Source organism: Astyanax mexicanus, chromosome 19 (assembly GCF_023375975.1).
Source record: "Astyanax mexicanus isolate ESR-SI-001 chromosome 19, AstMex3_surface, whole genome shotgun sequence".
Taxonomy (NCBI): Eukaryota; Metazoa; Chordata; class Actinopteri; order Characiformes; family Acestrorhamphidae; genus Astyanax; species Astyanax mexicanus.
The window spans coordinates 11535643-11556939 of NC_064426.1; the positions used below are offsets into that span (position 1 = coordinate 11535643).

Genomic DNA, 21297 nt, shown 5'->3' on the forward strand with positions numbered 1-21297 from the left:
TGTTATACCCCTATTTATCCAGTATTTAAACCTAACATCTAGCTTTGCTGGTGTGAATTCTGTGTCATATGCTACCCAGCGCAAAATTCGTACATTTCTTTCAAATTCTGAATTTTTCAATTCTTTATACCAAATATTTAGAGGGACCGTAATCCAATTTTTCATTTTAACTAAGTATTTCTTTAAGAGGTTTTTGTCTCCTAATATAGATTGCAAGGGTACATCTAGTTGACTTTGTTCTAAATCTTTCCATTTTGCCTCAAGGTCTGAATTACACCAACATACCAGAAATCGTACCTGTGCCGCTTTATAATAGTCTTCTAAACAGGGTACGGCCATTCCGCCCTGATTTTTGGGTAGTTGTAATGTTCGTAATCTAATTCTTGGTTTTTGTTTCCCCCAAATAAAGGTTGAGATCATTCTTTTCCACTCGCAAAACTGTTTATGAGGTATTTCCACGGGTAATGATTGAAAAAGAAAAAGCAGCCTAGGTAATATATTCATTTTTATAACATCTATTCGGTTGGACATGTTCATTGGCAATGATGACCAACGGTTAAGGTCTGACTTAATTTCGGCTGTTATTGGGATATAGTTTTGCATATAGATAGCAGATAAGTCTTTAGGTATATGCACTCCTAAATATTTAATAGAAGAGTTTTCCCATTTAAACATTTGTTTTTTGTTAACTCCTACTTGTGGGTTATAATTAAACGTTAGAATTTGAGTTTTGTGTAAATTAAGCTTATAACCTGAGTATGTTCCAAATGTTTTGAGCTGAGATAATATTTTAGGTAAACTCACTTGAGGCTTAGTTAGTGTCAAAAGTATGTCATCTGCGTATAGACATATCTTATATTCTGTATTTTTAATAATCACTCCTGTTATATTTTTATCCTCTCTAATTGTCTGTGCTAGTGGTTCTATAAAAAGAGTAAAAAGTGTGGGGCTAAGTGGGCATCCCTGTCTGCATCCCCTCTCAAGAGATACTGGTTTAGATAAATTTCCGTTTATTTTAATTCTGGCCATTGGAGAGCAATACAAAGATTTCAGACAGCTAATCACTTGGTTATTAAATCCAAATTTTTCAAGGGCCAGATACAGATATTCCCATCGAACTGAGTCGAATGCCTTCTCGGCATCCAGACTTAGAACTAAAGAGTCAGTGTGACTGTTTTTCATATGCTCAATAAGGTAAAGAGTGCGTCTCACATTATCTTGGGTATGTCTATTTTTAACAAAACCAGTTTGATCTGTATCTATCAGGTCTGGGATAATATCCTCCAATCGTATTGCTAGTATTGATGCGAATAACCTATAATCAATATTTAGAACAGAAATAGGTCTATAGGAGCCACAATCTGTAATATCTTTACCTGTTTTAGGGATTACTGAGATTATTGCTTGTCTCCAGGATGGTGGGGGCTCTCCCCCTTTGAGTACATAGTTAAAGCAGTCTTTAAGCAGTGGTATTATTATCTTTCTTAGGATCTTATACCATTCTGATGGGTAACCGTCAGCACCTGGCATTTTATTAGTTTTCAATCTTGATATAGCTCTGTTTATTTCTTCTTCCGTTATCTCCTGAGTTAATTTTTCATTTTGTTTAGTTCCTATTGATGGTAAGTCCAAAGACATCAAAAATTGTAATGTGTCTTCTAATTCAGCTGCTGAGGGTTGGGCATATAACTTTGTGTAGTACTTTTCAAAAGAATGTTGTATGTCTTCCATTTTGTCACACATTTTATTAGTCTGGGGGTCCTTTACTTTTTGTATAAATCTCTCTGCTTGTTGTTTACGCAATCTCCATGCCAATATTTTTTTGAATTTTGGGCCATTCTCATAATAATTTTGTTTAATTAGTTTCAGTTTCTGCTCTATTTTATTTTCATACAATTCATTTAAATGTTGCTTTGTATTTCGAATCTGATCTAAAACACTAGCTTCATTATGTATCATGTGTTTACTTTCCAGGTGTTTTAATGTTTCGGTTAAATCTCTAATTTCTTTTCCTCTTTCCTTCTTTTTTTGAGCTGTCCACATTATAAGTTTACCTCTAATTACAGCTTTTGCGGCATCCCACAATATGCTGGGGCTTACTGTTTCATTATTGTTATTAATCATGTAGTCTTCAAATTCTTTCTTTATATATTTTACACACTGAGGGTCATTCAGAACACTGGTGTTAAGCCTCCATGCAGTCTCCTTGGGCATATTGTCCAAATGTAATGTTAAATATACACCTGCATGGTCAGAGATGTCTCTTATCCCTATTTCACAGTTCAGAATCCTATGTCTGTCTGAGTTAAACATGAAAAAATAATCAATCCTTGTATAAACGGAATGCGCATGGGAAAAGAAAGTGAAATGTTTATCAAGTGGATGAAGATCCCTCCACATATCTACCAAACCCGATTCTTTAAGTAATTTATTAATGTATTTTGCATCAGGGTTTATAGTCTTTATTCTACTTGAGGAGTCTAAGGAGGGGTGTAAATGAATATTCCAGTCCCCACCACATATCAGCACCCCTGATGTTTCTAACAATATCATATTAAAAATCTTCTTAATCAGTTTTTTATCGCTACCTGGTGGTCTGTATACATTCAGCAATGTAATTTCTTTGTGATCAAGAAGTCCCTTCACCATTATGTAACGTCCCTCTTTATCGATAATCTGTGATGAAAACTGGAAATTAATTCTGTTTGGGATAAGTATAGCTACCCCTCTTGTGTTTTTCTTTTCAAAAGAAGAATAATATAGGTTTTTAAATCCCATTTTTCGCAACTTCTCATGTTCAATATTCGAAAGATATGTCTCCTGCCAAAAATTATATCATGTTTTTCTTTTTTCATTTTAGATATTGCCTTACTTCGTTTGATAGGATTATGTAACCCGTTCACATTAAGAGTAATTATTTTATATTTTTGATGATGCATTTCCCTTGTCAAAAAATGAAAAACTCTTTACCACAGTATTTAAATATCACTAGATGCTTTGAGCAATGAATCTGCCTGAAACATAAAAAGAAACTTAACTGACTAATACACAAATTTAACAAAAGTGACTTCCATTTCTGAAGTATGAACTCAACTTCTGAATTAGGAAGGGAAGCCCTACGACCTAGAGGGGCCCTTCCCTGTGCGATCTGGTATTTCTGGCCGTTCGGCATCAGAACAGTGCACATAAAACGCAAACATCAATCACCAGACATACGGTCAGTTTCAAAGTTTGGGCTTATAACAGGAAATTCTCACGTAAGCTTTATATTTCAGTGTCCAAAGTGTTCAAGTTACTAAATAAGTGCTTTTACCAGATGTTATGGGAAGCTATCCAGTTCTTTAAATGTTTGCGGGCTCTCGTGTAGTATCGGCATGGTGGCGGAATCCCTTCAGCTTCTCCTGAATATGCCTAAATCGAGCCTCGCGTTGCCTGCGTGATGTTCCTCCCGCTGGTTCCCATGAGAGATCTTTCATTCTCAACGAGTGTGCGCCTCGTTCAGTGACCTCAGCTTCAAGAGAGTCTATTCCTCTTTTCTTCAGATCCTCTCTCGCCTCCGCAGCGCTGTTGTAAACAATTGGTCCGGTGTCCAAAAAGACCCGGAGTTTCGCTGGGTAAATGGTCTGGAAACGGAGCCCCCTTTCTTTAAGCGCTTTCCTGATTGTAGAAAAGGCTTTTCTTTTTCCCAGTATTTCAGACGGGTAGTCTTGCTCAAAAAACACCCTTCTGCCACTATGGTGTATCTCCTTCTTTTTCCAAGCGGAGCGGAGCACCAGCTCTTTGGTTTTATACTCCTGGAAACAGACCACTATAGACCTCGGGTTAGAGCCTTGCGGTGGTCTGGGTCCGAGAGACCGGTGGGAGCGCTGTATACCGAGGGTAGCGTCGGGGAGGGACAACTCTGTTGTGATAAACTTTTCCAGAAATACCTCCATATTCTCTCCCTCGGCTCCCTCCACAATCCCATGTATGCGTATGTTATTTCTGCGTGAGCGCGCCTCTAGGTCTGTTAGCTGAGCTTGAATGCTCTCCTGGAGCTCCAAAGTGTGGGAGAGCACCTGCTTAGCTTCGGTGCTCCACTCCTCCATTTCGGCTACTCGCTGCTCCGTCTCCTCGACTCTACCAGTTATTTCTTTCAGGTCAGATCTGATAGAGTTCAGCTTCTGATTGACTTCTTCTCTAAAGCCCACCAGTTCCTTTTTCAACATAAGCACAGTTTCGCCGAGTTCTTTTTTCACGTCCGAACGGATCTCCTTTATCTCAGTAATGATGTTAGCTTGGATAGCTTCCATAGCTTGATACTCGGTGAGATTGCTAGCGTCGTCGCTGGCGTTTTCACTTACATTCGAGGGTTTGTCGTCCGTTTTGGGGTTTTGATCCAAATTTCCTCTTGTCTTTCTCTTGTGCCCCCCTTTCATGGCATAAAAAGAAAAAAAATCTACTTGAATCCTCAGTATTTGTTGAAGGGGGAGTAAGACCGTCTGGGAGCCTGAAACTTAAGCTGCTGCTAGTGTCGGCGCCATACCGGAAGTCGACGGCCACAATTTTTGACAAAACATAAAGTAACAAAACTGAGTAGACCCCCTTAAATTTCTGTGAATAGTTTACTATAGCTTTATTATTAGACAACAGAGTAGGAATGAACTAACATTTAAATTTGAGTGTACAGCATTATATATGTGTTGTCTTCTGAAAATAACTCAACACACAGCCTTTAATGTGTAAATAGCTGCAGCACAAGTAAGTACACCTCACAGTGAACGTGTCCAAATTGTTCCCAAATTGTCAATATTTTGTGTGACACAATTATTTTCCAGCATTTCTTTAACCCTACTGGCTTAATTCACCAGAGCTGCACAGATTGCTACTGGAATCCTCTTAATGACGACATCACAGAGCTGGTGGATGTTCCCTTGTGCTCCTCCACCTTTCTTTTGAGGATATCCCACAGGTGCTCATTTGGGTTTATATCTGGACACATACTTGGCCAGTCCATTACCTTTACCTTCAGCTTCCTCAGCAAGGCAGTTGTCACCTTGGATGTGTGTTATTGTGGTGTTATCATGAAGGAAAACTGCCATGCAGCCCAGTTTCTGAAGGGAGGGGATCATACTTCACAGTACATGGTACAATACAGCTCTGCACATCCGGCAGCACTCATACAGCCCTAGACCATGATGCTACCACCATCATGTTTGACTGCAGGCAAGGGAGAGTTGTCTTGGCACTCTTAACCAAGGTGCCACCACACAGGCTGGACACCATAGATCATCTTTGTGAAGAGCAACAATCCTGTTCCTCACATCCTCAGAGAGTTTTGTTGCCATGAAGATCCATGTTGAATATCCAGTGGCCAGTATGAGAATTGTACCCAAAACACCAGATTTACCACCTTGTTCCCCATTCACACCTGAGACCTCGTAACACTAACGAGTCACATGACACATTTTGAAATAATACAATATTTTCAAAAATGTGAGGGGTGTACTCATTTTGTTGGATACTATATATAATATGCCATTACCTGTCAGATTAAGTCATGTGAAGTCTATATCCAATATTTTTTATCAACTTTGAATATACACACACAAAGTGTAGAACAGGACCTGTCAGTTTCATTAGTCTAATTGTATTATTTTGTTACTGTCAATAAAATGCCCTTTTAACATTAGCATTCCAGTTTATAGTTTTGTTTGTTTGTCATATATATAAACATTCAACTTATGTATAAAAAGCCTGTTTTAAGTAGTGAGTTCTGTTTTTTTTATTTAAGTAGATTGTCCTAATCAAGCTGCTTTTCTAAGGTACACCCCTCAGTAGTAGGCAGGGACTAACTGAATCACTTATGCGGACAGGAGCATTGCACAGATACGACAGAACTCTAGTGAGATGTGCAGGTGGACAGACAGAGTGCAGAATAAGTTTGACTCGTCCCAAAGAGACACCAGCCAGAGCAGCCTCTTCCCACCCATCTCCCTCCCACTGCTCAGGACCAGCCAAAGCCTTCCCCAACAGTTGAGTCAGGTCCTCACACAGGAGCCAAACACTAGCACTTGGTTGTGCCCCAAACTACACACTAATACTGTAAGGTCTATAATATATATATATAAGTTTCAACTTATTTAGCTTTCGACCCGCCCCCTTTAGACGTATGTTCACCAATTTTGACAGGCCACCTCAGAATCATGTGCTCAAGTACGATGTACACTGACAAAACTATTCACTAAAATAGATATTGTATGGATTTGGATAAAATAAATTATTGATTCTATATAGTTTTATCAGAATTATCAGGAGCTAACATAGATTCCTTTAAGTTAATAGGATTTTTTTGTAAACTCTGTTTTTTGTCCAGCGAGCGCATCCCGGAAATGGCCAGCTATGGTTACCTGACGATGTCCCGCAGTTGTGGAGGCAATCACACTCTCACCTACGCCAACCGCCGCTACAGTCACCTGCAGCACATCACACAGCTGATCCAGACAGAAGAGGATGTTAGTAAAGTGTACACTCTAAAAAGTGATTTTGTGTTTAAGTCAGAAGAACTAATATTATTATTCAGAGAACTTAAAAAACTTAAAAATGTTTATTGAGCCAATGAAAAAAAATTGATTTTAACCAACTTTTAGTAAACTACACGTGTCAATGCTCTTTCTACAGTGTTGGATTATACAGCTTTCCCATAAGGCTCCTGGCACCATACATTTGCATATTGGGTGTGGCCTCTCCCTTGCTTACCATCTTTATGTTGTCTGTTGCCCAAAGCTGCCTCATCCTACGCATGCATTTGTATAATATATGTGCTGATTGCCAGTCCTCTGTGTTGTAGGCTGTAAGAGCAAAGTATGTGAACCCTTTGGGATTACGTGGATTTCTGCATAAATCACAACAGTCACAATAATAGACAAATGCGGTCTGCTTAAACAAAAATTATATGTTTGCATGGTCTTCAGTTGGCAGATAGCTGGTTGTAAATTTTCCTGCAAAATGTCTTGGTTAACTTGGGAATAAAATTTTCCATGATGACGGGAATCCTTCCAGGCCCTGAGGCAGCAAAGCAGCCCCAAACCATGATGCCCCCTCCACCATATTTCACAGTTGGGTTGAGGTTTTGATGATGGTGTGCTGTGCCTTTTTTCCCCACACATATATTTGTGTTTTCCTTCCAAACAACTCAAATTTGGTTTTATCTGTTCACAGTATATTTAGCCAGTACTGCTGTGGAACATCCAGGTGCTCTTTTGCAAACTTCAAACGTGCAGCAATGTTTTTTTTGGACAGCAGTGGCTTCCTCTGTGGGTTCCTCCCATGAACTCCGTTCTTGTTTAATGATTTGTCAACAAAAATGTTAGCATGTGCCAGAGATTTCTGTAAGTCTTCAGCTGACACTCTAGGATTCTTCCTCACCTCATTGATCATTCTGCGCTGTGCTCTTGCAGTCATCTTTACAGGACGACCACGCCTAGAGACGGTAGCAACAGTGCTAAACTTTCTCCATTTGTAGACCTTATGTCTTACCGTGGACACATGATCATCAAGGCTTTAAGAGATACTTTTGTTACCCTTTCCAGCTTCATGCAAGTCAACAATTGTTGAACGTAGGTGTTCTGGGAACTTTTTTGTGTGAGGCATGATTCACTTCAAGCAATGCTTCTTAAGAACAGCAAACTCAAAACTGGTGTGTTTTTTTATAGGGCAGAACAGCTTTAACCAACACATCCAATCTCATCACATCCTGGCTTCAATTAGTTCTTAGAAAAGTCATTAGCCTAGGGGTTCACATACACCCCCCCACTGCGAATGTAGTGTTCAACAAAACCATGTAAACATAATTGTATTATATTAGATTAGGCAGATTGTGTTTGTCTATTGTTGTATCTTAGATGACAATCATAACACATTTAATGACTAATTTATGCAGAAATCTGAGTAATCCCAAAGGGTTCACATACTTTTTTTTTTTTACAGTATTCTAGGAATACTGATTGTCACTAAAAGCATTTCTATCGGTTAAACTGTCATTTGAGTTATGATGGTCAGCAGAGAGTATTTGGAATTTATTGTTATTATAAATCCCAGATTAGTATAGATATTGATTCAGATCATAGTATTTCCATTACTACTAATTAGTTTTGCTACTGTCTGCATACAAGCACATGCCAGGACAATAAATTTATAAGCTAAACATCAATAAAACAGCCAATCAGAAATAATGACCACTCCCCTGTTTCTACACTCTTTGTCCATCTGATCCCTCTTGCTCCATTAGACAACACGGGAGACTTTGTAGTTCTGTAATTACAGACTGTTGTTCTGTATCTGTTTCTCTGCATACTTTATTATTATCCTAATTTATCTCTGTTCTTCAATGGTCAGGATGTGGATAATTCTCAGCATTGCAGTGACACTGATATAGAGATTGTATATATGTCTGTATCTTATATAAAAAGAACATTGTTGTAGTGTATTAGTATTGTAGTTGTACTGTGTTTGTATACGGTGAGCTGGTACAAGTGACTCAGTGACACAGCATTGCTGTTGGAGTTTTTAAACACTTACTGTCCATGATATTGGACAGACAGAAGCTCATCTGTGGTTTGACAGTTTGTGTTGTTTACACTAACAACTTAAAACCCACGTAAAACTTCCTCATAAGTACTTGGTCCTGTGGGGTCCTGACCATTAATGAATGAGGTATTTCAGAGCATATTTTAAAAAACTTTGATAACTTGATCACAAGTAGAAATGCTTTTTTCCCTTTTCTGACTAATATCCAGCTGTTTCTGTCCTGTGTGTTTAGTCAGAGGTGGACATCCTGGGTGTGGATGGACACATCTATAAGGGTCGTGTAAAAACCAGGGCTGTAAAGACAGTGGAGTCTCGTCTGCCCACCATCTCTTCCAAAGAAGGCAAGACTACCACATTAATTTCCTCAAACATGCTCGTCTTAATCTGATCAACAGCACTGAAACAATTCTGCCATCCGCACACCGAAGTTATTGTAATGACCTCACACAAAATGCGCTCTCTGTAGAGCAGCGAATAGACACAGAGGCAGGGTAAGGACGGTAGAAGGTGATGGCCCGGGTGCTGGAATGCAGTGGCAGCTGCTGTTGTGTCAGTGATGTTCAGCACACTTTGGCAGTAGGTCTTGTGGTCAAGGCAGAGTTGGCATGCTGCCTACACCTTTGGAAGTACATATACTGGCTTTATGTGGGGAAATCAGGCCATAATATAACTGTTTTAATGGTAGATACGAAATATTGTCCCAGGAATTATTGCGATAACCAATTTTATTGTATTTTAAATATGTTATGAGATAACTAAAGGAGTCATTTTTATTTAATAGTTAGGGTAATTTAGAAAATAAAAATGTTTACATAATAACACAGTTTTAATGTGTTGCTCTCCTGTTAAAAAGAAGTTGAAAACAAATTTTACACATACAGCACAATAAAATTTAAATATATTTAGACTGATTTCAATTGTTATATCTTGGATGATAAAACTAAACAAGGAATTGTCTTTTAGAATAATGTCACAGTTTGAATGTTTTCTGGGGACAGTTAAAATGTGTAGTGCACAGGAAGTGATGTAGGAACTGGTAAGAACTCGTTTTTCTGCAGGCAGTCTGGCCCTGGTAACACTAATGTTTGATCCAGCCCAGTGGATAAATTTGATAAATGTGGATCTGATATTTATAGCACTTTTTATTGCGAAAACAGAATGTTTAGATGATGCCTAGTAATTACTAAATGATATACTAAATTATATACCACATTATCTGTACTGTTCACTGTGTGACACCTGCCTTATTATTCATTGTGGCTAGGTTCAGTAATAACTGAAAGTGCAGAGATAAAAGTGTTTTATTTAACAGTTCTTCGAGTTTTTGACCCAGTTTGTATCAGTTTGTTATCAGTCTGGATGAGGTTACATAAAAAATAATTAAGAAATTATTATGAAATTAATTTGGATTGGATTACAAAATCTACACAGTAAAATAATCAGTATTTTCTCACGGCTGACCTTCACCATTACTAGCACTTTTATGTGTTTCTAATTAAATTCAGCAGTGCACCTGGTGTTTGATGTTGTGTATTTGTGTCACTACAGGCAGCTGCAAAAGCAGAGACAGGGGGAGCCGCTGTCAGACGCAGAAGTGCAGTGGAGCCGAGCCCGGCCGCAGGTCCCCTCTCCGGCCCCAGAGTGCCAAAACACAGGGCAGCCGCTCGGGTGGGTCCCAGACACACATGAGAACTGAAAATAAGATTGAATGGTCTGAGAGGTGAAGTCAGAATAAAAGGATAAAAAATAATCTAGAAAGTGCTAAAATATACAGTACCAAATATATAGTTTGAAAATTCATGGTTTTATTTTTTATTCTTTTTTTCTACATTGTAAATGAATACCGATGTGATCCAGACTATGAATCATGTAGTAATTCAAAAGTGTTAAACAAACCAAAATACTCTGTAAAGCATTTCGGTGCTCTTATCTAGGAAGCTGTTATCGAGGAAACTTTCTGTCTTCTTTCCTGGGGCGATTCTGATGAGAGACAGTTTCATCATAATGTTTTTGATGATCTTTGCGACCATACTTTTAATATATGTATTTTTTTACTTTTTACTTTAGTAATTCTTGCCATAATATGGATTAGAACATTACTCAAGTAGAGCTATTCATTGTATAACAACTCTACCTCTTTACTACTTTACAACTGATGCTCTCAAACACATTAAGAGACAAGAAATTCAAGTAATTAACTCTTGATGAGTTCAGCACAGCTGTTATACCAGCTGACTGAGAAAATGCAGCTAATATGTGCAAAATTGTCATCTACACATGTAAGGGCTGGCTCAAGGGCTAGGCGCCCTCCGACCACCAGACGGGGGCAACGGGCAGCCTCAGGTAGCAATCAGGCCTAATCAGGAACACCTGTGGGTTAGTTTTAAAAGAGTGAGGAACACAGACCAGCAGTTGCTGTGTCTTTGTGTGTGTGTGAGTGGCCAAGTGGCTACTATTCCTTATACTTTCGAGTCCCTGAGACATAATTTCTTTCTTTCCCTCCTTTTCCCTTCTTCTCAACAAAGAGAGAGTAAAAGAAAGAGTAATAAATAAATAAATAAATAATTTATCTGTAAAAGGAAGTCTGTGCCTTCCTTTTCTCCTTTATTTTCTCAGTTTCTCAGTTTTTCAGTTTTCCTTTTGTTGGAGGAGCCATTTTGTTTTGTTTAACTATTTTTCCCTGCCCCTGGGAAAGCCAGCCTCCTCATGGCATCCTTTGTTCTCTTTTTCCCGCCAAAACCCCCACATTGGGTGCAGGTTGTTCTTTGGTTTTCTACCTCCTTTTTGGACCCACCACCTCTAAAACAATCCCTACCATTTTTCACCACAGCTGTTTTGGCTAAAAGAGTGGTAGAGCACTCCTCTACCAAATAAACTTTGGTTTATTTTTTATTTCCAACTTAATCTGCTCTCAGTCTTGTCTACACTGCCCTTGGGTCCTATTAACTGCCTTTACTAGGTAGCTCACCCAGTAAGGTGGTTTTGATCTAATAACCTAAGTTTGATTCCCTTTCTGGGTGAGCCCTTACAGAAAGACACAGCCACCATTATGGACCAGGCAGAGCAGCTTGACTTGGAGCAGATTAAAGTTGCCCTAACTAGCCAAGGGGCTGCCATTGGCAGACATGAGCAGGCCCTGCAGCAAATTCTAGCTCAGCTGCAGGGTCTGACTGAGGCCCTTTGCCAAGCCACCTCTGCCCCTCAGGAGGTGCCTGCCCCCCCTCAGCCTGTGCCTGCTTCCCCCTTGGTTGCAGCTCAGGATGTGGCACCTGTGGTAGCAGAGGCCACAGCCCCGCGGCTAGAACCACACCTGCCAACCCCAGAGCGTTATGCAGGAGAGCCAGGGGGATGTCGGGGCTTCCTTCTTCAGTGCTACCTTGCTTTTGAGCAACAGCCATCTCGTTTTGCAACTGAGCGAGCAAAGGTGGCCTACATGATCTCTTTCCTAACTGGACAGGCCCTGGATTGGGCTACACCAGTTTGGGAGAGACAGCCTGACGTGTGTGCCTCTGCGGTGTCATTTTCGACAGCTCTGTCTCGGACATTTGACCACCCTGTCCGCGGAGGAGATATCAGTTCCGTGGCTGACTACGCCATTGATTTCCGTACCCTGGCGGTGGAAAGTGGGTGGAACTCCGTAGCACTACTAGCTGCTTTTCAGCAGGGCCTTTCTGAGGAGCTAAAGGATGAGCTGGCCCCTCTTGATCTCCCTACGTCGCTCGATGATCTAATCGATCTAACGCTAAGGTTGGATAATAGACTCAGAGAGCAACGTAGGCACCGGGAGTCCAGCAGCACCCACAGCTCCTGGAAGGTGCCTGCTGTTCCAGCACAACCCTCTACATCAGGGGATTTTATGGAGGCAGGTGTCCAACCCATGCAGCTGGGTCACACTCGCCTCTCAAGGCAGGAACGTGAGGCCCGCATGCGAGAGGGACGGTGCCTCTATTGTGGCCAGTCAGGGCATCTGCGTCCAACATGCCCTGAGCTGCAGGGAAACGGGCATGTCCGTCAGTAACGAGGGGGTCACTGACGGACGTACCTGTTCCCCCCCCGTGAGTCTGGGGTGTTCCTCCACACAACCCTGTTGTGGGGGTCCTCAGAGGAACACCTCAGAGCTTTCATAGATTCGGGGGCTGCAGGGAACTTTATTGATGCTGTCTTAGCCAGGACCCTAAGACTACCCCTGGTTTTGCTGGATAGCCCTTTGCCCATCTCGGCTATTGATGGCCGGTCCCTTGAACCCGGGGTAGTCACACACCAAACCCGACCACTCTCACTGCAGATCGGAAAGCACATTGAGCAGATCACTTTGTATTTGATCAATGCTCCCGATCTGCAGCTGGTGTTAGGATTCCCTGGCTACAGCGTCATAACCCATGCCTGGATTGGTCAACCAGGTCTGTGTTATCCTGGGGGCCCATGTGCCAAGCCTCTTGCCTTCGAACCCTTCATCCTCGAGAAAGGGGGGAGAAACCCCTAGGGAATGAAGGGCCTGATCTTTCCCAGGTCCCACAGGAGTATTGGGACCTGTGGGAAGTCTTCAGCAAGAGGAAGGCCCAGATCCTGCCCCCACACCGGCCCTATGACATTGCCATTAAACTTCAACCTGGCACATGTCCTCCCCGGGGTCGGTTGTTCTCCCTTTCTGGTCCCGAGCGCAAGGCAATGGAGGATTACATCAAAGAGGCCTTGGCACTTGGGTTTATCAGACCATCCACATCTCCAGCAGGGGCTGGCTTCTTCTTTGTTGGGAAGAAGGATGGGGGCCTACGCCCCTGTATTGACTATCGTGAATTAAATAAAATCACAGTCAAAGATCGCTACCCCCTGCCCCTCATGACCTCAGCCTTCGAAGCACTACAGCAGGCCAGTATTTTCACAAAGCTGGACTTGCGTAGTGCTTACAACCTGGTGCGTGTCAAAGAAGGTGATGAGTGGAAGACGGCTTTCATCACCCCATCAGGCCATTACGAGAACCTGGTTATGCCTTTTGGGCTCATGAATGCCCCAGCCGTCTTCCAGCGCTTCATCAATGAGGTCTTGAGGGAGGCACTTGACCACTACGTGTTCGTCTACTTGGATGATATTCTTATTTACAGTCAGAATGTAGATGAACACGTAGGCCATGTCAGACGGGTCCTCCAGCTCCTCCTGGAGAATCATCTCTTTGTGAAGCTGGAGAAATCTGTGTTCCATGCTCAGTCTATGTCCTTTTTGGGCTTTGTGGTCTCCCACAACCAGCTGAGCATGGACCCAGCAAAGACTCGGGCTGTGGCAGATTGGCCCCGCCCTACATCTCTGCGCTTGGTCCAACGCTTCCTGGGATTTGCCAATTTCTTCCGGAGGTTTGTGCAGAACTTCAGCTCTGTGGCAGCTCCTCTGACTGCCCTTACCCAGAAGACAGCAGGCCGCTTTCAGTGGACTGAAAGTGCCCAGGAAGCCTTTGATGCGATCAAGCGTCGCCTCACCACAGCCCCAATTCTCCAGCTTCCGAATGCAGAGCTCCCCTTTGTGGTTGAGGTTGATGCCTCTGAGGTAGGCGTGGGGGCAGTTCTGTCCCAGCGTTCTGGACCTGCCCATAAGTTGCAACCCTGCGCTTACTTCTCCCGTCGCCTCACCCCAGCTGAACGCAACTACAATGTGGGAGATCGTGAGTTGCTGGCTGTTAAGCTCGCTTTGGTGGAGTGGAGACACTGGCTGGAGGGGGCCAAACATTCTTTCCTGGTCTGGACGGATCATAAGAACTTGGCCTATATCCAACAGGCCAAGCGTCTTAACCCCCGTCAGGCCAGGTGGGCTCTCTTCTTCACCCGTTTTGATTTCATCCTGTCATATCGACCGGGCTCTAAGAATACTAAGCCGGATGCCCTCTCCCGCCAGTGGGAGCCTGCCTCTCAGGAACAACAGCCGACTACCATCCTCCCAGAGGCATGTATCATAGCCCCTATCCAGTGGGGGGTAGAGAATGCTGTACAACGAGCGTTACAGCATGAACCAGACCCAGGTGGTGGGCCCCCTGGAAAGCTGTATGTGCCCCGCTCCACAAGAAGGCAAGTCATGCAGTGGGGGCATGCCTCGCCTTTTGTCGCACATCCTGGGGTGACCCGCACCCTAGAGTTCCTCCAGAGACGTTTCTGGTGGCCTCGTATGAACCAGGATGTGCGGGCTTATATAGCTGCCTGTGCCACATGTGCACAATGTAAAGAGCCCAGAACTAGGCCAGCTGGACTCCTGCATCCCTTGGCTATACCCTCACGTCCATGGTCCCACATTTCCATGGACTTCGTCACAGGGTTGCCCGCCTCCCGGGGCAACTCTGTGATACTTGTTATAGTAGACCGCTTCTCCAAAGCTGCTAGGTTTATAGCACTGCCAAAGCTTCCATCGGCCAGGGAGACAGCAGAACTACTTCTTGAGCACGTGGTTCGCATTCATGGGCTGCCCAGAGATGTGGTTTCAGACCGAGGACCCCAATTTACTAGCCGGTTCTGGGGAGCCTTTTGTCAGCTCATTGGGGCAGGTGCCAGTCTCTCCTCTGGCTTTCACCCACAGTCTAATGGCCAGACTGAGCGGGTGAACCAGGATCTGGAGCGTACTCTTCGGTGTCTGGCCTCTTCCAGACCCTCTTCCTGGTCTGACCATCTTATATGGGCAGAGTTCGCCCATAACACACTACGGCACTCATCTTTGGGTATGTCTCCATTTGAGTGCCAATTTGGCTATGCTCCACCCATGTTTCTGGACCAGGAAGAACAGACTGGGGTACAATCAGCAGCTCAGGTTATCCGACGTTGCCGCAGGGCATGGCAACGGGCACGCAGGGCTCTTTTGAAAGCTGTTGCTGCCCAAAAGAGAGCTGCTGACCGGAGGCGTAAACCGGCGCCATCATTCCGCCCGGGTCAGCGTGTCTGGCTTTCAGTCAGGGACCTCCCTCTCCGGGTTAGACGTGATCGTGCTGCGGGGTTGGGAACGTCTGGTGCCGTTCCTCGGGGGGGGGTCCTGTAAGGGCTGGCTCAAGGGCTAGGCGCCCTCCGACCACCAGAGGGGGGCAACGGGCAGCCTCAGGTAGCAATCAGGCCTAATCAGGAACACCTGTGGGTTGGTTTTAAAAGAGTGAGGAACACAGACCAGCAGTTGCTGTGTCTTTGTGTGTGTGAGAGTGTGTGTGAGTGGCCAAGTGGCTACTATTCCTTATACTTTCGAGTCCCTGAGACATAATTTCTTTCTTTCCCTCCTTTTCCCTTCCTCTCAACAAAGAGAGAGTAAAAGAAAGAGTAATAAATAAATAAATAAATAATTTATCTGTAAAAGGAAGTCTGTGCCTTCCTTTTCTCCTTTATTTTCTCAGTTTCTCAGTTTTTCAGTTTTCCTTTTGTTGGAGGAGCCATTTTGTTTTGTTTAACTATTTTTCCCTGCCCCTGGGAAAGCCAGCCTCCTCCTGCCATCCTTTGTTCTCTTTTTCCCGCCAAAACCCCCACATTGGGTGCAGGTTGTTCTTTGGTTTTCTACCTCCTTTTTGGACCCACCACCTCTAAAACAATCCCTACCATTTTTCACCACAGCTGTTTTGGCTAAAAGAGTGGTAGAGCACTCCTCTACCAAATAAACTTTGGTTTATTTTTTATTTCCAACTTAATCTGCTCTCAGTCTTGTCTACACTGCCCTTGGGTCCTATTAACTGCCTTTACTAGGTAGCTCACCCAGTAAGGTGGTTTTGATCTAATAACCTAAGTTTGATTCCCTTTCTGGGTGAGCCCTTACAACACAAGAGGTGCTACTTTAACAAATCTAAAATATATAACATATTCTGATTCGTTTAACACTTTCTTGGTTACTAAATAATTCCATATATTTTTCTTCATAGTTTAGATTATTTTAGTATTAATCTACAATGGAGAACAATTTTAAATAATGAAAAAACAGAATTTAAGGTGTGTGCAAATTTTGACTGGTACTTTCTCAAGAAACTTAGTATATAAGTTGTTTACAGTTTACAGTTTACAGTTATTTACAGTTATAATTAGGAGTCAGCAAAATAGCAGTAAAATATTATCATAATATTTCAGTGTACTTTTAGATAGCGGTATGTTAAAACACTTTAAAATATTTTAATTTCAATAATATACTGCTCCAACAAAATTAAAAAAAGTTTTTCTTAGTATTATTATATTAGACTGTATTTTTTGCACTTATAAAGCAATCCTTTAATTTTCCTAAAAATGGTCAGTGCGATTTATAATCCGGTGTACCTTATGTATGAATTTTCCCAGTCAGGTTGTTAGAAGCATTAAAGACACTCCACTGAAGTACAGCATTATACAGGAGTTTCAGTTTAGTTCTGCAGCAGTATTAGAATTAGCCGCTAACCGCAGCGCTAACTCTTTTACTGTTCAGAGGTGAGTATATCAGACTGTACTTAACTTAGCTTAGCTTTACAGGGTGACGAGACCTGCTGAATTAGAAGGAAAACATGGCAACACCCCTGTTCCTTTATAGTGTCGCATGATGCGCCTTATATATGAATACTGTGTGCCTTATGTATAAAAAACAGAAAATTGACATTTATTGATAGTGCACCTTATAATCCTATGCACCCTATAGTGCTAAACATATATCAGTTTCAATCTATTATATTTAGATTAAATTTATACTTTGTTTTGTTTAAAAGAGAAAATATTAACTTTTCTCTATTTTATAAACAGTTATTTACCAAAAGAAAAACATCTAATGTGTTTTTATAAAAAAAAAATAATACTAATGTAACAAAATAAATAATGAAATATAAAAATATTATAATGTAGCTAAATAACTAAATAGGCTACCATAAAACTAAAGTGCAGAATATGTTGTGTGTGCACATCAACTGCAAATATAAACAATTATACAAAAAAAAAACAGTAAATAAAGCATTAGCCGTGTTAATCACAGTGTGGACTTTTTCATTGTTTTCGAAATGATAATGATATTATTGTTTATAATACGATACAGCACACCCCCAGTTATGATTTAGTCTTTTAGTCATATTTAGTCATATCAGACAACATGTATTTGTGTCTAAAGTGTAGCCACCTGTTGACATCAAGCAAACTGCATTCCTAACCCCTTGCTCACTCGTTTTGTCATGTCAAGCTGTTAACTCATCCCCTATCGGCTTACTTATGTGGTTTCTGACATTGTATGATCTGCTGTTATTTATACAAAAAAACGATTTAACTATTTTTAGCTTATACTTAAACTATTTTTGTTTATTCTAGGTAGAAGCCTTTTTTATAATATTCCAAATCACAGAACAGTGGAGAGACTACCACACAGTGCCTGGTTGTTCTAACTAGTTTAATTCAGTGTTTTCCTGTACATGATTATTCATTTAAAGTGTAATGTTTACAGGACACTCAGTTGTAAAGGTGCTGTTAGCACTGTGGTGCCTCCTTTAGCCTTTGCCCTTCGGTAAGCAGATCTTCTTCTAAAGATGTTAAAGGTCACAGGCTGATGTCATAAATGCATTTTCACCAGGGTCTTACAATATAGTGAATACAGTTCCAACACTTAGGTTTAACACTTATTAAAAAACGTTGGTTACAAATCATCAAGCACAAGATGAGACTGCAGCATTATTATGACTTATTATATAATATAATATAGTAGTACTGTGTGAAAAATACTGTGAAAAGGACAGAAACCACACTTTATTTATATGGGCTTAATGTATACATGTATACAAGGCAAACGTAAAGAAACATAAAAAAAGAACACCTGGTAGACTGCCAAAATAGCCAAAACTACACTATAAGTCGCACTTAAAATCTCTTAATTGTCCCAAAAATCTTCAGTGAACCTTATGTATGAATTTTACCAGTCAGGCTGTAAGGATCAGTAAATCCAGGAGTTTCAGTTTAGTCCTCCAGTACAGAGACTGGAGCAGTTTTAGTAGCCTGTTGGACTGTAGCCTGCGTGTTAAAACGAGCTACGCGGGATGAACTGTTAGCTAATCTCAGTCTGGGTTACTAGAATAGAGTTCCTCAGTGGAGCGCTGTCTGGCAGCATGTATTAGTGCTAGTGGTTAGCTGCTAATGCTAATGCAGCTTCTTTCTGGAAATCTTAGCTTACTGTAAATAAACATAAGCGCTTTACTCACCCAAATAAACAGTTTTCAGGAGAGGAATCTGTGTAAATTAACATCCAGCACTTGTTTGACTTCAAAAGAAAATGGTTTATTTAAGAATTACAGTTTTGCTTTCTTAGCTTAGCTTTAAAGGTCTCACCACCCAGCAGCCAAACCTGCTGAATTAGAAGAAAAACATGGCGACACCCCTAAAATCCAGTGCGGCTTATGTATAAAAATAGACCAGAAAATATACATTTGTTGATAGTGCGCCTTATAATCCGGTGTACTTGATATACTACACTTTCACCTCAAATCTAAAAACATCCACAGTTGATCCTGTTCACTTGTCCACTGTAGGAACATGATTTAACTATAGGCTTAAAGGAGTGTAGAATTTATCCAAAAGACTTACTGAGAAAACAGAACAACGCTGTGGGTGTCTCATACTGACTGTTTAACTGCAATGCAGAGTAAAAGATTTGAAGATACCTTAGGTGGTAGCATTTTATACAAACATTAAAGGTCCTTTTAGTTTCTCCCTGATGCTGGAATATATTTTAGTAAATGTAAATGGCCTTTGGTATATGGCTTTTGCCCTGTATAACATACTACACACTACTTTACTTTAAACAGACATTTCTATAATCAGATATTTAATTATACATTTGCCTGCTCCCTCACTTTACTGTAAGAATACCACTCTGAACAATGGAAAATGTTTCTTCAGTTGAGATTGTAACTCAGGCTTGACCCTTTGACCTTTGCCTCCCCCAGCCTCGAGCAGCTCTGTTAAAGGCCGGCCTGTAACCTCCATGGACTGCCTGTCCCAACCTGTCGCACCTCAGTCCTCTGCTGACCCCAACAGTGAGCTCCTGCAGGGTGGAGATATCCTCAGAGGCTTTAGCCAATCACAGAACACACCAGTGACCTCGCTGTAGACCTCCTCCAGTTCTATCTCAGCACGGCCTAACCTTGTTTTAGTAAACTGTTTACAGCAGTAAATGTGATTTTATTACAAAAATAAAAAAAAAGATACCATCCAGTACTAACACTGATATTCCACCAGTCTCCAGTTCTTCAGCCTCTCACTGTCACAGCCTGTACCCTGATCATCAGTGAAGAGGAACATCCAGAGAATCAGCACTGATTACATATTATTCCAGTGGTTAAGAATTAACTTCTGGGTAGAGGATAGAAAATCCACCTTTTGAACATATTTATACTCCAGTGGTTCTGTAGTCAGAAAGAGCACTAGATCAGGGTTCATTCTTGGTTCAGTTTTAGATGTTTGTAATGGTAAATAATCAAACTCTGCTGGACTCCGCCCCTCCAAAGTCCTATATTATAAATATAATCCTTAGTCTAGTTTTATTCACAGTGTTGTTTGAAGACTGATCCACTGATTATACAAGTGGAATCAGGTGAGCTGCTGATTGTTTAGAGTGAAAACCTGAAGCCACTCTGACCCTTCTGGCAGAAGTTTGGACACCCCTTGGTAGAGGATGATCAGCACAAAGTGTGTATGGGAAGACAGTTAGGTACACATGTATGTGGAGATGATGAGATCTCCATGAGATTTCCTTATATACACTCAATTTAATGATGTTTTCACTCGTCCCATAGAATCACTTGTTTCAAAACTGGGTAGACTGTCCTCATCTTTCTGCTCTTGAGTGTAAACAGTGGTTTTGATTATAAAGTAAATGCTCAATTATAATTATAAAACGCATTCCTCAAACTATTCTAACAACGACAACCTCCTAGTGCACGTTCTGAGCTAAACTACAAGTTGTGAAGGGATTTCTCTTCAGCATAGGTACAATTTTACTTTAATTACACTTTAATTGTGGTCTTGTGTGGATTTTATGTGATGCTGATCTTCAAATTCAGAATCCCTTTATTTCGTCAAGTATGTTACACATACCAGGAATTTGGCTTGGTGAGAGCAACACATGTAACAGTTATACAGACTATTGACAAACATTACACTACACAAAAAGATACTGTAAACAATAAATACAATAAAAATATAATTAACACACCAACTTTTTATTTAGCCACGCCCATCTCCAACATTTATGCTATTTGGTTTTGTTTTGTTTAAGGTTAGTTTTGTTTACTCCGTGTAATGACGGCCTCAACCTCTCTTTAGACTGCATATTAAAAACACAGTGTTTCTCACATTCACCATGACTTATTTTATCACAGACAGTACAGAACCAAGATATTTCATGTTTTATGTAACTTCATTTTATATGTTAATAAAGGTGGAACAAACAGACACATTTGTAATTCCTGTAATATAATTTTTAAATCCATAAATGGAGCATAATAAATAATATTGGGGAGATATAACCTGAGAACAGAGGGCATAAAATCATGACCCTGAATGTGATGTTATGCATTTTGTATTGTGAATTAAGTGAATAGGCAAAGTTCTAGGGTGATGCTTAAACTATATATATTGTAAAGCTTAATTGTGGTTGTTAAAACAGCCACCATAGAGATATGTGGTTTTTACATAAAACACAGCCTGAAGTGCAAATACAATAGCCGTTATAATCAATATTTGTACAGTAACTTTACTGAAGCTACAGTACTCGAGCTACGAGTATTCACTC

General features: G+C 41.1%; 1 protein-coding gene across 6 annotated transcripts in view; it reads left to right on the plus strand.

Moving 5' to 3' along the window:
* LOC103028394 (glutamine-rich protein 2) overlaps nt 1–20957 on the plus strand; it is a 56463-nt gene extending 35506 nt beyond the window's left edge. For 3 of the 6 annotated variants that reach the window (XM_049468032.1, XM_049468033.1, XM_049468036.1), the window contains 5 exons: nt 5856–6014; nt 6356–6494; nt 8801–8909; nt 10117–10236; nt 19451–20957. In XM_049468032.1, the coding sequence (XP_049323989.1) occupies nt 5856–6014; nt 6356–6494; nt 8801–8909; nt 10117–10236; nt 19451–19614 (691 nt within the window). In that variant the 3' untranslated portion in view covers nt 19615–20957. The other 3 variants (XM_049468034.1, XM_049468035.1, XM_049468037.1) reach the window with 3 other exon arrangements.
* Nucleotides 20958–21297: the final 340 nt, after the last annotated feature.